We start from the raw sequence: 12,528 nt of genomic DNA, 5'->3' as shown, positions 1-12,528 counted from the left end.
AGTTCAGCTACTACTCCTAAGTTGCTGTAAGTTAAAGGGTTTTGTGGGTTGCAGTGTTAGCAAGCTATGCTATTATGCTTGTGGTGGGCATGCCTTATGTCACGTGGAGGAATGTTTCATGTGCAAACAATATGTTGTGTGTTCCTTGAGGCTACACTGCTGTTGAATTGCAGTGGTTCATTTCAGCTGTTCCTTTTGAAAGTCAGAAACACTTTAGAGAAGATGATATTTAATGGAGTTTGGAGGTAGGTTTTTTGTGTTGCTTATTTTGTGGGTTCTTTTTTTTTTGGGGGGGGGGGAGGCAGACAGTAGTATGGTATATTTCATACTCAGTATCCAAGATATTTCATACTTTGAAAAAATTACTGCACACTACATAGTTGGATGTTCTCTTCTAATCCTCAGTTTATATTTGGACAAGAAAAGTGGGTGGATGCCTACACTGTCATTTTGATAGTAAGTTTTGCAGTAGTTGTTACTTATCATATTTGGCACCCTTTAAGTGTGAAATATTTCTATTTCTGCCTACTGTATCATTTAATTTCTCCAAACCCTGTTTTTAGCTCCTACTTTTGGTGTATTTATAAGCGCTTTGGAGTAGACACTACTTTATTCTGAGGTTCTCTCATCCAAGGCTATATTATGCTTCAAGTAATAACTGTGAGCAAGGAAGATCTTTAGAAACTTTGGCCTGTAGGCTAGGCTGCTTCATTTATGTAGTGAATCCTAGGAAAAAGAGTTGGCTGTCTTGCTCTGCTTAGACAGATGGACAAATATACCTATTCTGGAGAAAGGTGCTTCCCTTTGCTCCCTATTCATGGCAATGAGTGTCTGGAAATAAATGCCCAAATCCAGCAAACACCTCTAATTCAATAAAACACAGCCAAGAGGAGGTGTGTGTGGTTTTTGCAATTATATTGAGCTTGTTTTGATCTCTGAAGGAAAAGTATCTTCTCCCATGGAAATCGTGATATTCTGAGATGGGTTCATCTCCCTTTCCCTACAAGACTGCAGGCTAGCACAGATTTGTACCTAGTGATAGACTGTGGATTCACAGGTACTTTGTCTGGTCCCTTGAACACTGGAAACTCCTTAACACTAGGTGTGACTTGTTATCCTGTCTGTTCTGTTCTCCATGATATAGCTTGTCCACGTTCTTTCCAAGGTGTTGCTTGCTCAGCGTCTCACATTCCACTCCAGCCTGGAGCTCTGCAGATTTCTAGCTCATTCTGCAGTCCTAGAATTAAATGAATTAGCTACACCTATTGCTATTGTACAGAGGCATTGGATATTACCTATCTATCACCTATTTATCAGATAATGCATTTCAGATGCACTGTGAGATTCTGTGTCTGATCATCATTTCTTATAAACATTTTAACCAAGGAACTATTGAAAGATGCTCCTGATGCTTACTGATTTCCAATTTCTGATCACTCTGTATTTTGTTTGAAAATACATTCATTTTTTGTCAAGTCTGGAGGGGGAAGGGGGTAGGGCTAAATTGTGAAGTTCTAGACTTCACAATTTCGACCTACAATGGACAGTAATTGCAATTTTTCTTCATTTTGCACTACCCTGTCTTACCTCTTATTAAGTAAAATATTCACTCTTAAAAATTTTAACTGTTTATACAATTCTACATTTTTGCCAGCTATGTTCAATTATTCAGTGTGACTTGGTGGCCTTCACAATGAAACTGGGACACATGGTCTGGGAGGGAGCTGTGATTATAATTGGCTGCTTAGGGTGATGGGGGACCAAAACCTGAGAGCACACCATGACATAATCCATTCCTGTGAGTAGGATGCAGTACTCTGGCACTAACGTTGGTAAGCACCAATCTGCACATACAGCTCACAATTTTGTTTCATTGCTAAATGCTTTACCACTCCAATATATAAATAGACCCCTAAAATAGAGCTGTAAAGGGGAAGAATTTTTGCCATTCTTCCTGCAGTGGTCTTCCATAGTAGCAATGAGTAACAATGGAAAAATCTGAACCACAAGGATAAAAATGTACTACTCAGATCTGGGATTACCAACACAGAGACTTCTAAGATCATTTTAAGTATGTTCAAAAAGTTAAGGTTATTCTGTCACTTGAAACCCTTTATCTATGTTTGTGTGAAATGGAAAGAGAATTAAAGTCGTCTGTCCCATGTGCACATCCCACAAAGCCTTTGAAGCTCTTATGTTAACTGTTTGAGGTTCAGAAACAGAAGGAAAATTTCAAGATAATATAAACAGCTCCAAGGAGAAAATGCCTTTAATTCATGACTAAACAAGCAAATGTATATTTTCTCTCTTTCAAAAAGATGACTGAATTTCTTCATGCCAGGAAAAATAAATCCATCTGATTTTGCTTTAAGCTGTCCTCTTTTTCAAATGCAGCAAGGGGCTCCAGTTCCTACAGATGATGTAATTCGACTGTTCTGCTTGAGTTCTGCTCCCCGTTGATGTCATGTAGCCTCTAGCCAACTATTCAAAAAAGAAAAGCCACTTCTAGTTTAGACTAGAGCATGGGGAGGCTGAGGCTTATAATAAGCCTGCATCCCGGGATGTCGGTTTAGATCCCTGCAGGCGAAGCTCAGCTTTCGGAGAAGCTGGGGCTCCATCCGCGGGGGCCCTGCCCGCGGGTGGGTGGCACGTGGGGCAGCCGGTGGCAGCAACACAGGAAGGCAGGTAGGTGGGGACGGCAGGGGGGCACTCCAGGGACCGGTGAGTTGGTGCCCCGTGCAGAGAGGAGCTGGGAGAAATATTTGGCTATTTAGGTTCAGCCAAGAGGCCTGTAAGTTCAGCTGAGAGGCCTGTAAAAACAGAGAAGCTGTATGGACTCGCGCCTCTCCTATGCTGCTTTTGACTAACTCTGTATCTTTTCCTCAGCCTTGATATCCCAAATAAGCGAGCAGCTTCTTGCAATAATTGCTTCCTCTAGTGTTCTTGGTGTTCAAAAAGTAGCTCTTTGTGGTAATTCAAGACGTAGTCAGGAAATACTCCGGGTTCACAGTGCATACCACTAGTGTCTACACTGCCTCAACAGGGATGAATTTCAGCTGTGGGCTGGAGCATTGCTGGGCCATCTCCAAGCCTCTTGGGTGGCCGTGCGTTAAAGTCATGCCAGGCAGCAGGCGAGGCTCTCACGGTAGACATGAGGAGAGTTGGGATTGTTCTTCTCTTTCCACCTATGCTGCAAATACATGCTCCTGATGGTTCTTCAGAAAGAAATGGAATATATGAAAGCAGCGTATTGTGTATTTGTCTTTAGAAGAGACAGTGCAACTGTGTGGGGGCAGTGGTAAGAAACCATCCCTGTTCCCCCATGTGCCTTGGCAAGGGGAGGGCTGCCTGGGTGCAGCGGGCTTCTGGCTCCTGCTTGCACTTACTTACCACACTGTGGTCTGCTAGGCTGGCCTGAGGGCTCCCTTCCTGCTCCACAGTCAAGGCCCAGATGTTTGTTGTGTGGAGATTTTTACATGTGGGAGCAACATTGCTTGAGACGCTGTGGGGGGCAGAGGGCCGAGCTGTCATAGTCCTCCACACGTGTTTGTACTTATTTTCTTTGAGATTTGGGGAACCTTCTCCTCAGTGGATCTCAAATGGGATTTTTCACATGTCCTCAGGGACATGTGTACTCAAAGCATGTCTGATGGAGGGTGACAGGCTGAGCCATACCTTTCATCTCAGCCAAGTGAACAAGCTCAAGTCTTCAGTGGACTGCTGAGAGCCTGGTACACTGACAGGCTTATTTGGTCACAGGACTCAGCTGTGAATGACCTTATGTAGGGACACATGAGCACACTAAAGCATCTGTACTCACCTATGCCGATGTATTTCCCTCCAGCCCAGACCCCAGCAGAATCCTTCATCCCAGTGGACATGGACAGTGGTGCTGGGAAGCCAAAGCTGCCGTCTGGGAAACAGAGCTCAGGAGGTGTCTGCAGGCTTGGGGCTCTGCTGTCCATATGTCTGTCCTCATGGCAAACAGGCTTGGGTCAGGGGTGGGAGTGGAAGCAGTGAACTCCATGCCTGCAACCCTGTGACGGTCGCTTTTGCAATGGGGGTTTAAACATTTGTCCCCCTCTCGGAGAGGGACTGAAAATTGGCAGATGGCTTGTGGGGCATGGAGGAAGACTATATTTCAAAAAGCGAATGAACTTTCAGATAGGTCAAAAGGAAGTTTCTCATCCCTCTGTGTTTTAGACAGTGGTGCCAGAAGTGGGGCAGTAGTGGGGTAGGGCTGGAGACTGAGGAGCCTTGGGGCTGCAAGCGATGCTGCTTCCGTGTGAGGTCTGTTTGATCTTCATGGTCTCCTCTTCTGTCTTAAGCAGAACAAGATCATGGGCAGAAAACAAAGGGTGCTGAAAAAAACTAACGTCTTATGTCTTCTGGAAAGCTGCTGCTGCTTTCCAGAAGGGAATCTCGCATCAGGGCACTTCCTTTTAAGAAACAAGGAAATGTTTCTGCCAACATGGAAAACACTCAAAATAGGGCAAGGCTTTGGGCCCCTGTCCTTCTTCCTGGGTTCAGTAGCAAGGCTTCACTCCACTGCAAAGGCAGCAAGAGAGGCTCATAATTAGTCTAAAGGGTTGATTTTTTGTTTGTTTCTTTTTAGGAATGAGCCCATTTGAGTAATGAAGAAAATGCCACATGTTCCAACAGTGAGTGCTCCCCCACCTCCACCTCAAACGTGGCCTGCACTTGAGCTGCCCTTGGCCTGTCCCTCTTCATCTGTCCCTCCAGGAACTGCACACAAACATCTTTGTACCCTTTCTCTTACCTTGTTAGGATATAAATAACTGAGGAAAAGGCTTTATCATTGTTGTGTAAATGTCCACCATTTTAACTCTGAACTGTGTGTGGAGAAAGAGAGAGCGAGAATGGAAAGTCAGGAGTTAGTGAAATTTTATAGCAGATCTTTGATTGTCTTGCCTTGTCTTGTCATAAAAAGCAAAGCCAGCGTTTCACACGTTTAATCATTAGATAATAATTAACTTGCAATGGGGAGAAATGTCTGCATCCAAACATTCACCTATGGGTTCTCTGCCTTCTATTTGACAAGAGCAAGGACCAGACATTTTCTCAACACAGAGAACCTGGCCAGCCTCTACCAGGCTTAAGCTTGTAGCCTAACCTTTACAAGAACATAGGTGTAACTGAAAGCAAAACAGAAAAGAGAAATGCAAAATTATAACCAGGCAATGAGCTTACAGAAGAGATGGAAACAGCTGTTAAATTTATATCCTCTTTCTCCTGTGATCCTATTCCTATTTAATGGTTAATGAGAATGAGATTGTATTAACTGGCTGGTAAAGAGAAGTCCAGAAATTTGTAAGGAATATTTTGAATAATACCTATAATATATGCATTCCATTTTTATTTTTAGCTGATTTAAGTGACACTGTGTACACCATTTCTCTAGGCTACGTATGAAGATACGGCTTTTGTTGATCAGGTTTTATCTGTACTGAGTTTTGGGGGGCTTGTTTGTTAATTCTTATGTGTTTCCTGCCCTTGCTTTGGATGCTAACAAAATTACGCTTGCCAGAAGGGAAAAGGCTGATATTCCCATACCTCATCTCAGCTGGACATCTTCAGTTACAGCTTCTGATTTCAGATGCCTGCCCATTTTCTAGCTGTGATCCCCAACAGCAACCCTTCAGTTCCCAGCAATAATGTCAGGTTAATGTGTCCTGTGCTTGTGCAACCTTGTCTGTGACAGCAAGGACTCATTTACTGGAACCATTTTCCCTGTTGTTACTTGTGGTAAAGTCCATCAGTAGGAAACTTTACAAGCATCTCTTTGTGCAGCTAGTTTGCTCCCAGTTTGCCCTGCCAGCAACAGGTAACTGTGCACATGAACTTCCTCAAAGGGGTGACTGGCAAATTCATAACTCTTCACAATTTCACCTTCTTGTTTGCTTTAGCCCATATAAACCACTTGGGAATTGCTCTGTTCTTTGTACCTTTTTCTGTGCTTTCATTTTCAGACTTCATTGTCAGGTTCAATTTCCCAGGCAAGAATTCATTTAGAAAAGTGGCTTGTGATCAGAGCTTTCAATGAAACTGTGAAAGACTAGATGTTTTTTACCAAAGCATCAACATGGTGGATGACTATTTTCACTATGTTATTAGCAATTTTGGTTCTGTTCTTATCCAATTCTTGTGCTCAGAAATAATCTAAAGCCTGGGATAAGCTTTACTCATTGGGTTCTAACAGGTTATTTCCTTCAGATCAGGTGAAAGGTTCGTAAGGAGATCATAAATACTTGGTCTCCGTTCCTGAATGCAAAGGTCACTTTGCATGACAACACTGAGCTGAATGTAAGAGTACAAGTGGATCTAGAACTGAAAGTCATTCTCCAGAATGACCAACTGCCGAATGTGAGAAAGACGTTCCTCCAAACCTCAGTAAGTCCAGACTTTTTGTACATTCTTTGATCTTTTTTTCTTATAATGTATCATTACAGTTAGATTTAGTTTTTAGCACTGCCTTTATATCTGGCAAACACAGATATTCTATTATAGATCTGTCTTCACGTAAATATTTACCGATGTTGGGAGCATTTATAACAGAATTTAATAAAACAGGTGAACTGTCTTATAGGTCAGTAGCTGAACAAGTAAGTTTCCTTTCCACCTAAATGAAATCTGTTCAGTCATTGTCCAGGGTAACTGCAAAGCCTGGGTAACAACTCTTTTATGAAAAAAAAAAGGAGATCACAAAGATTTTGAGAACCATTTGGGAAATTCAGAAATGGTATTATTATGTAGGTTTATTATGTGGGGGTGGGTTAATATCACCCCGTGGACACGGAAAGGCAATTCTTTGCATATCTGCTCTCCCATTGGAGAAGGTGGGCTGTGCGGAACTAGCCCAAAGGATCAGAGAGTATTGTGAGGATCTTCTTTATAGTTCCATTTTAAAGTTTGCGAAGTTCTTCCTTTCATAAGGCTTTCCTCTACGGTCATATGTGTTGCTGCTAAACTGCCAGGCTTCAATGCAGTCCCTGTTCTGAGAAGTCAAGCAATGGGGGTTAAGAAAGGAGAAAAAGAAAAATTGTCTGCACTTCCCACAACTTTCCATCTTGTAAAATTGCTAAGTTCTTCACATTTATTTGAGCATGGAAAACTATCATGCAGGCAGCTTTCCTATTTTCTGTGGTGCTGTTATTTCCCTGTTGAGGTCTGCTTACAGTAGGGCAAATGATGTTTTTTCAGTATTTTATATTTTATGAATTAAAAGGACACAGAGCAGCTCAGAACTGGGTCTCTGCAAAGCATATACAGAACCTCAGGGAAGCAGGTCACTCTCCGCAGTTTGTCACAGGTTTTAATTTTTCATTCCCTTCTCTCTTTGCAGTGGGGTGACAGCAGCAGACACGTCTCTCCTCTTCCACCGTTACAGCAGGTTTCTTGGTTTTGCAGCTAGATTGATATCCAGGTAATATTATAATTATGCCTTTAGTCCAAGGAGATTAGTGGCATATGGTCACAAAAGATGTCTGTATCTATGGGTCTTGGACTGATTTTTTGCAATGACTTCTTAACAGTGAGGTCACCACTGTTACAGATTCACCCCGTAAACAAAACAACTCTGACTGAGTTGTTCAGTTAAGCTGAAATCTGGCGTATTGCATTACAGACTCTAAAAGGGAAAACTCCTGCACTTTCTAATCTTCCTGAATATTCAGCTTGGGTGCTGTGGTGAATTTTTTCAGTGATATGGATGTGGCAGACAAGTCTGTGACAGCCTGGGGAAGAGCAATAATAATCCCTAACTCCTGACCCAGGGCCTGTCAGTGTGATTACGTACCTGTGTCACCATCCTTTCAATGAAAGACATGCAAAAATTGAACTTTTAAGAGGAAAAAAACAAGTTGGTTCTATTTCTTTTCAGAACAACTACTTGATCTCTTCTAGAATACTGTGATCTGAAAGCCAACAGCATGCCTGCCAGTCTTCCAAGAGCGTAACATACTTTCAAGCAGTGCTTTAGGTGATTTGCAGATCCCTCTTTTCTAACAGGGTCTAAGATCAATTCTCAGTCATATGCTTTCTGCACGCTCCAGGAAGGTACTAATGACTTTCAGATCATGGTGCTTCTTATGGGATCAAGTGGCTGGGGAGAGACTGAAAGAAAAAGGGAAAGCTGCGTAAATACATCTCATTTTCATCCAGAAAGTAGAGATGCATTCCAAAAGGGAGAACTCTAGTAAGTAAAAATAAAGTTGGGTGAAAATAAAGTGCAAAGTACAAGCAAGAGGAAATTAAGGTATTATGCTGGGTGTGGTATTGAATCTTGTACCTGTCAGGGCTAGGTTCCCTGTATATGTATTGGGCACATTATTGTTGTTTGTAGCTGGCCAGGCAGATCTCTTCAGTACTGACCACCTCACTGGAGTTTCTGACTTCCTAGGCCACCATGGATAGTGAATATGAAAAGGATCACATCAAGAAGCTGCAGGAGCAGCGTATGTTCATGCAAAAGAAAACCTTCACCAACTGGATGAACAATGTCTTCTTCAGGAATAACGTAAGTAGCTACTATGCTTCTATGCTTTTCTCGTGTTTGTGCGTGTGTGTGTTTGCTTGTTTGTTTTTAATTATTTCACCCACTGTAGTTTTATCTTATTTTTGCATACCCTTCCTTAGTGTCACCATTACACATGTACACAAGCAAGAAAGGCTTTGACTAACCAGAGTGCTTCAGCCTTTATCTTCCACCTCACATCCATCTTCATTGTCCACGCTACCTGTCTTCCCTGAAATTCAAGTTTACTTCTGTAGACTGTATACCTATAAACCTGTAATGACCTATTAAGACCCAAAATGGTCTTAGACTAAAAGAGGATAGATTTAGATTAGACGCTAAGAAGAAATTTTTCACTATAAGGATCGCGAGGCACTGGAATATGTTGGCAAGAGAAGTTGTGAATGCTCCATCCCTGGAGGTTTTCAGGACCAGGTTGGATGGGGCCTTGGCTAACCTGATCTAGTGGGTAGCATCCCTGCCTATGGCAGGGGGGTTGTAACTAGATGATCTTAAAGGTCCCTTCCAACCTAAGCCATTCTATGAATGATGTCACTTTTGTGACACACAATTTATCTGGCTGATCTTCCCAGAGGAAGATCTTTATTTGTTCTTGTTCTTCTGAAAAGTTAAGTATCTACAAATGTTTGGATTTCCCTAAACAATACCTCATTTTAAATTGACTAAGCAAAATTTAAGGAGTTTCTGTGCTGCCTGAGACTTCTGCATAGAGGTCAGTCCAGCCTGAGCTGCTGCTCAGTTCTGAAAAAGTTACTTTAGGTCTAGCAGCTTCAGAAATAGGACTGTGCAATTACAGATCAGTGTGCTTTCTGTAAGTAAAAAAGAAAGCACTTCCAGAAAGCATCAGAGGTAGCATATAGTTTACTTGTATGTGTGCAAGGTAATCCAACATATTCCAAAAATCACCAGATTTACTGCAGATTAACTAATTTCAGGCACAAACAACGTAGCTATGTCACAGTATGGAATCATCATCCGAGAACAATACACTTTTCTAGAGTCCATTGTTGATATTAATGAAAATGGACATTGGAGACACCAAGCAGGACCGGGCCTCTTTTAGCCATTCTAGCTTATGACTATTGTACAATGTTTCAGTATTATTTGATGCATTTTTTTTCAGTGTAATGTTTTAACTTGTTGATTTGTGCAAAGGCAGCCTTAGAGCACAACAAACTTTTAAAATATTTTTGTTCTTATTCTGAGAAAGGAACTGCAAAACATGTTCTTGTTTTGCTACCTGCAGAAAATTAAGCTTTTATGATGTAGGAAATTATTTCTATATAGCTAAAAATTGATGTATATATTTTGTAATTTTAAAAACATGTTCAAGTTCAAAGATTAAAATGTCAGTCATAACTTCCTGCACAGTACTTGACTGTGTATCATAAAAGCATGCAAAGAAAATTCTGTGAGAGCTTTGCAAACCATATACGGTAAGAAGTGATGCAGAAACTGAGAGCTTATCAAGGTCTTCTCAGCAATGTAGTAACCTCGTCAACACACACTTTAATGATCCTTGATAGGATCATACTACAGGACACTGTAGTATTCTCAGTCACACTGTTGACTACTTCAAGTCTGGTGTTAAGAATAGTACTGGACTGAATTTTTTAAGCATTCTGTGATTTATTTTTTTTGTGGAGACATGCAACAAAGCTACTACAACTGTTGCTGAGTGTGGCATAAAGGAGGTATAGGAAGACATAAATTAAAGTGGAACTATTCTTCATGAATAGAAGTGCCACAGAATATAACAGCTTTAACTTTTGTTATGGTAATATACCACAGGCAGAATTTTAAGATTATTTAATATAGAAAAAAAAAAGTAAAGATGGCAGCTAAACAGGGAGTTCTTTATGGAGATAGTCAGAGAAAGTTGTCAGTTCTTGTTCCACACAAAGTATAGACTTTTTAAAGTCTCTCTAAGCTGCTTTTACACTTGCAGTGATTTCTGGAAAAAAAAAAAAAGAAAAAAGAAAAAAAAAATCTTTTCAACTGATTGGTAATTGGCCAAGAGTGATATACATCTCTATGTTACTCATCTCTTATTTCCCTTACATCTAACTGCTCTGAATTTGGAAAAAAAAAAAAAAAAAAATTACTAAACTTCAGAAATATTTTCTCTCTCGCTCTTTTTTGGGGGGAGATGAAAAGATTATTTACCGTGATTTCAGAATCACAGTAAGTTATTGCTGGGTGTGTGGCATGGTTTTAATGTCACTTCTTGATGGCTAGTGGCATGAAGCCAAAAGGGAACGCCCAAGGCAAGCTCTTGTTAGATCAGAGTACACATGATGTCATGTTGTATCACCTAAGCATTGGGTGACCTTACTACTGGTAGCAATGAAATACATTTTTATACGAGATCTTATTATTTTGCTTAGTAATTGTGCCAAGTGTGAGACGCTAAATATAGAGACTTGAGGTGGTAGTGCGGATTTAAGCAGGTATTAACAGACTATTAAGATTATGGATTGTAATATGAGTCATAGAATAAAGCAAACCTGTTATATCTTCTGATTTCCTTTATTCTGCTTCACTTAATTTGGGGATTATTAGCTCAAATTTGAAATGAAATGCATTGCTCAGAATAAAAAGCTGAAAGTATTCATTTCAATTGAAACAAAAAATGTCAGCACTTCAAAATGTTTAATTTATAAAATTATGAACTTTTTAGTATTTTTCAAAATCTGCTTTTTTTTTTATTTGCTCAATTGTGTTTTGGTTTAGTTTGTTGGTTTTGGTTTGTTTGTTTGTTTTGTTTGTTTTGCTTTGTGTTGTTTTTTTTGTTTGTCTTTGTTTTTGTTTTTGTTTTTTTACTTCAGCCTACTTTCAGAAATAATGTCAGTCCTTCTGCAAATCCATTGTTTTGTGAATTAAGAGCCACCACTTATCTATCCTTCACGTATATGCAGTGACACACAGCAGACTTGGTGAAACAACAAGATGTTGTTTGTTTATTATTAAAAGTTGAGATTATGTGGGCCAAATGTGCAGCCAGAGTTGATATTGTGTGACTGGTCTTTTCAGGTAAATGTTGAGATAGAAAATATTTACATAGACCTCAAGGATGGCATCTATCTCATGAAACTCCTGGAGTTGCTTTCTGGAGAAACTTTGCCCAAACCAAACCGGGGAAAGATGAGAGTGCATTTTCTAGAGAACAACAGCAAAGCCATTACATTTCTTAAATCTAAGGTAAGTTGATACTGATATTGATATTATAGATGACAAAAGTTTACACATGTTACTAATTAGTCTAATGTTCATATTTATTTCCTTCTCTAATACAGAATGTTCTTTGAATACAGGCCAGGTTTTATTAAAAGAAAAAAATGTCATCAGATTTTTAGTTGTATGAGTAACGTGACTTAGAAATATCTAGAGTTCCTCCAAAACAAGTCACTCCTAAATGGAAATGTATTACATTTTGAAATGCAGATTTTAAACTTCTCATAAGAAAACTGGGAAAAATACATACAAATATTCATTTTCACATTAGAAAAGATGTATTTTCTCAGACTCACATTTTCTGATGGAAGTATTAGCCATGTGAAAAGAATGTGGACCAGTTTTAATATTGAATAGTGGAAAGCTATAAGACAAGAAGAAAATGGACTGGCAAATAAGAATATGTGACTGTAAGAAGGAGACCAGGGCTGCTGGGAGAAAAAGTCATAGGAAACACAAAGCCACAGGGGACAAGGAGGAGTTTACTGTGCTAGTGAAACTATCTGTTTTACTCATATAATTACATCACTTTTCTTCTGTTATTATTATGTATTTATTGGGGTTTTAGAAATAGAAGCTGTTTTATCCCGAAAGTCCAAACCTTATTTCCCTGGTAAGTGAAGGAGAGTTGCGGGCTGTAAAGAGTGGAACAAAGCAACCAATGAACATTTTTGTTCCTCTAGCAAAGACGGTGACTGGTCTCATACTTGGGCAGCTTCTCAAAATAGTCCCTACTGAAC

At 40.0% G+C, this 12,528-nt stretch overlaps 1 protein-coding gene across 1 annotated transcript in view; it reads left to right on the top strand.

Annotated features, from left to right (window-relative positions):
- Positions 1–8,425: 8,425 nt before the first annotated feature.
- The window catches only part of SPTBN5 (spectrin beta, non-erythrocytic 5), a gene marked incomplete at its 5' end in the record, with an annotated part of 96,360 nt that continues 92,257 nt past the window's right edge, over positions 8,426–12,528 (top strand). Inside the window, 2 exons of the mRNA XM_082761957.1 lie at positions 8,426–8,536; positions 11,588–11,755. Coding sequence (XP_082618083.1) covers positions 8,426–8,536; positions 11,588–11,755 — 279 coding nt within the window. The remainder of the gene's footprint in view (positions 8,537–11,587; positions 11,756–12,528) is intronic.

Source organism: Aythya marila, assembly GCF_965140915.1.
Source record: "Aythya marila genome assembly, chromosome: 5".
NCBI classification, from domain to species: domain Eukaryota; kingdom Metazoa; phylum Chordata; class Aves; order Anseriformes; family Anatidae; genus Aythya; species Aythya marila.
Note: the sequence above shows the minus strand (reverse complement) of the source record. Positions and strands in the feature narration are given on the sequence as shown.